The following is a 3,434-nucleotide window of genomic DNA, read 5'->3' on the forward strand; positions in this document are numbered from 1 at the left end:
GCCGATAGATGGCTGCCGTTAATGGCTTTTCAATCTGAAAACACTCCTTTTTGGCGGGAAGTTTGAGTTTAAAAGAAGTTTCTAATACTTGTTAAGCCTAATTATCGCAATGGCACGTCGATTACTAAATTTAGAAATACTTTTGGCCGCTGAAAATGAACAAAGGCGATGTTTAGCGAGACAAAGAGTAATTCGCGATAGGTCTAGGGCTTTTGAATTGAATGATCTTAAATTTCGACACTTGTTTCGGTTGCATCGGCACTTAGTAATTCAACTTTGTGGAGAGCTCGAAGAAACGCTTTCGGGGGTCAGACGAACCGCGATACCAGTAGATACCAAAGTAAGATAACTCCAAGTATATAATTGTGTAGGTATAAATTGTTTTTAAATTCTTGCAGATTCTGGTTGCTTTGCGGTTTTACGCTATTGGAAGTTACCAACTTGGGATAGGGCAGGATTTGTACCTGGCCGTGAGGCAACCTACTGTTAGTAGGTGTGTTAACGACGTTAGCGAAGCTATTGTTAGAAAATATACGTCTAAATATATCAAGTTTCCTACGACCGAAATTCAACAAGAGGCTATAAAACAAAGGTACATTCAGTATTTGCTTTTCTATTTATAGAAATTTAATGTTTCGGCACTTAGATTTTACACTGAAACTGGATTTCCGGGTGTAATTGGGGCTATAGATTGCACTCATGTTGCCATTGTTACCCCAAAAACCACAGACGAAGAATATAGAGAATATTTATATGTGAATCGAAAAGGGTATCATTCAATTAACGTTCAGTTAGTAAGTGTAATGTGTGTGCAATCAATTCAAAGCTATTTCCTAATAAGAATTCATTCGAGGTTTGCGACTTTGATCTTATCATACTCAATGTCAATGCGAAATTTCCAGGATCGGCTCACGACTCTCATATTTATAGAACCTCAAAAGTTTCAAATTTTCTAGAAGGTAGTTACCGTTCTGGCACATTGAGAAACTCTTGGTTTGTAGGTAAGTTTTTTGTAGTCAAAATTGTACCGCACATCGCGAAAACATTGTAACTTCACTTATTTCCGCAAAAATAAAAAATAAAACAATTGAATTTATGTTTCGTTAAATTAAGGTGATTCGGGTTACGGGCTTACTCCGTGGCTAATGGTACCGGTTTCGCGACCCCGCGCTGACTCGGCAGAAAGTCGTTACAACGTCGCTCACGCTTCAGCTAGACACATTATCGAATGTGTAAATGGCGTTTTAAAACAAAGATTTCGTTGTCTACTCAAGGACAGAGTTTTACACTATGCCCCTACACAAGCTAAAAATATTATTAACGCGTGTTGTATATTGCACAATATCTGCCGACTCAATGGAGTTCCAGATGAGGAGTTTCAAAACGTAAACAATATGCCTATCCCTGACAGAATCTTTCCGCCGGATGAGGTTCCTCGCGGTGATAATTGGCAGAGAATTGGAGCACAAGTTCAACAACGTTTAATTCGTCGTTTCGAGTGAGGTCAGCCAGAGGCTTCAAAAGATGATTTCCAAAAACTTACAAGCTGTTTGAAAACGGCACTTATAGGAACCTTATGTTTATTCATTTTTAAAATTGTGTTATGGATAAAGTTGGCATACATAAATGAGATAATAAAAGGCATTGAACTTGTTGTTTTAAGCTTATTGGTTTTTTAACATTCACGGCGTTCATTCAGAACCTGTACCATGTTCGTTAGAGCAGAAGAAAATTGTAGTTGCGCTTTCACACCTTGCCTAGTAATCTCCAACTTCTTTAATTTGTAATCGACCAAATTTTTGCTTGCTTCAGCTTTTATCTCCTCAGCTTTTGCTTTTCGGTGCTCAGCTTCAGAGATTTTTTCTAAAGCTTTGGCATTACATTCAAGGGCACGTTGAATTCCCCTTAAAATTTCGTCAGTTGAAGACTGAATCTCTTTCAACTCCTTTGCTGCAGCATCGTAAGGAGCCAATCGTGCAGCTGACATTTTCTTACCCTGTGTCTGATATTTTTCTATATTTAAAAGAATACAAAATTAAAAACCAGTAATTACATTCTTAGCTGTCCTAAAATTTACTTTTTGGCTTTTCCGAAACATTTTCATCTTGTCCAAATGCATCTTGGTTCACTTCATCTCCACCATCCATGAAAGTGGATTTATTGAAATCACTAGTTTTACTTGTACCAGGTTTAGGTGATAAGGAACGATAAACATCATAGGTTTTGCCAAAATCATCAGAAAATTCTAACTGTTCAATGTTTGTGTCAGGAGTTATCTCTACTCTACAAGATTGATCATCTGAGAGACTATGGCTCATTGGTTTTGAAACTGTTGCATAATTGGAATTCTGAAAATTAGATGGTTTTAGGTTCACTTGAATTTAATTGGGCATGAATCAGCGAGTATCAACAATACTGTCAAATTATAATTACAATTTACCTGGGTTTCATTATCAAAGCCAGCTTCATTAATGAATTTGTCCCCGGCAACTACAATTTTCCCAATAACTTCAAGTAGTTTGCTTTCTAAAACTGTCAAGGGTTTGGGTGGTGGCCCACCGCCAGTCTTTGGTCTTTTTAAACTAGCTGCCTTCTTTTTGACCGCAGTTTTCCAATCCGAAAGTGTCTGAATCAAAAAGATGTATTTAATTTTTACTAAGAATAGTTAAAATATCATTGTAACTCACGGATTTCCATTTATCCACGTCTTTTTGTGCTCCACTGCCACAACTATTAAGCTTCAACATTAATACTTCCCATAATGCATCATACTGGGCTCTTGTAAAATCATTTGTAAGTTTTCCTCTTTAAAGTTTTTGTGTTTTTCTAGAAACTCTACCATAATCTCCTGTTGGTCAGGGGAGACCCTCAACCCTCTCTTTAACACTTCACTCATATTCTAAATTTGAATTCAATTTCATAAAAAAGAAAGATTTATACGCTATAAATCAGTCAGACGGTCAGACAGCCGAGGCTACTCGCCATAAAAGTTTGTCTGCATGACCCTGGATCCCTGACACGCGACGCGAGCCCTCTGTCGGTGCGATTTTACATTTTTAGCGGGAATATTAAACATTTCGTAACGGAAAAGTTACAGAATTAAAAAAAATTTTAGTTTACGGTCGTCCGTTAAAGGCTTAACGGAAATCCGTTAACTTTAACGAGAAGGAAAACTTTACGGTACGAATAAAAAAATTACAGAATAGGGTCCCTGAAATGAAGTGGCAAGATTAGAAAATGACATGGAAGTTAGGATGAAAGGCCCCACAGATGATGGAAACATAAATTTGGCTAATCACGTTCTCCAGTTGATGGTCAGGGGACTTACAACAACTTTTAAATACCCTTACGCCTTTTTCCCCTGTGAAAATTTGCATGCAGAGGACTTATATCCTATACTTTGGGAAGGCATTGAAAATTTACAGGCAGCTGGA

The 3,434-nt window shown here is 37.4% G+C and overlaps 1 protein-coding gene across 2 annotated transcripts; it reads right to left on the minus strand.

Moving 5' to 3' along the window:
• Positions 1-1,547: 1,547 nt before the first annotated feature.
• On the minus strand, positions 1,548-3,189 carry LOC149656990 (uncharacterized). Of its 2 annotated transcripts, XM_089844552.1 has the most exons (5): positions 2,688-3,189; positions 2,441-2,626; positions 2,078-2,348; positions 1,996-2,013; positions 1,717-1,904 (listed from the first exon to the last, which is right to left on the minus strand). In XM_089844552.1, exons 1-5 carry the CDS (start codon positions 2,745-2,747, stop codon positions 1,864-1,866), a joined length of 576 nt encoding a protein of 191 aa, XP_089700678.1. In that variant the 5' UTR covers positions 2,748-3,189; the 3' UTR covers positions 1,717-1,863. The 2 variants fall into 2 exon arrangements, with proteins under 2 accessions (XP_089700677.1, XP_089700678.1); XM_089844551.1 differs by having other exon boundaries at positions 1,548-2,013.
• Between the last annotated feature and the right edge of the window lie 245 nt (positions 3,190-3,434).

This window comes from Phalangium opilio, unplaced genomic scaffold, assembly GCF_054372755.1.
Source record: "Phalangium opilio isolate 3A_F unplaced genomic scaffold, DU_Popi_V2 ptg000077l_1, whole genome shotgun sequence".
NCBI lineage: Eukaryota > Metazoa > Arthropoda > Arachnida > Opiliones > Phalangiidae > Phalangium > Phalangium opilio.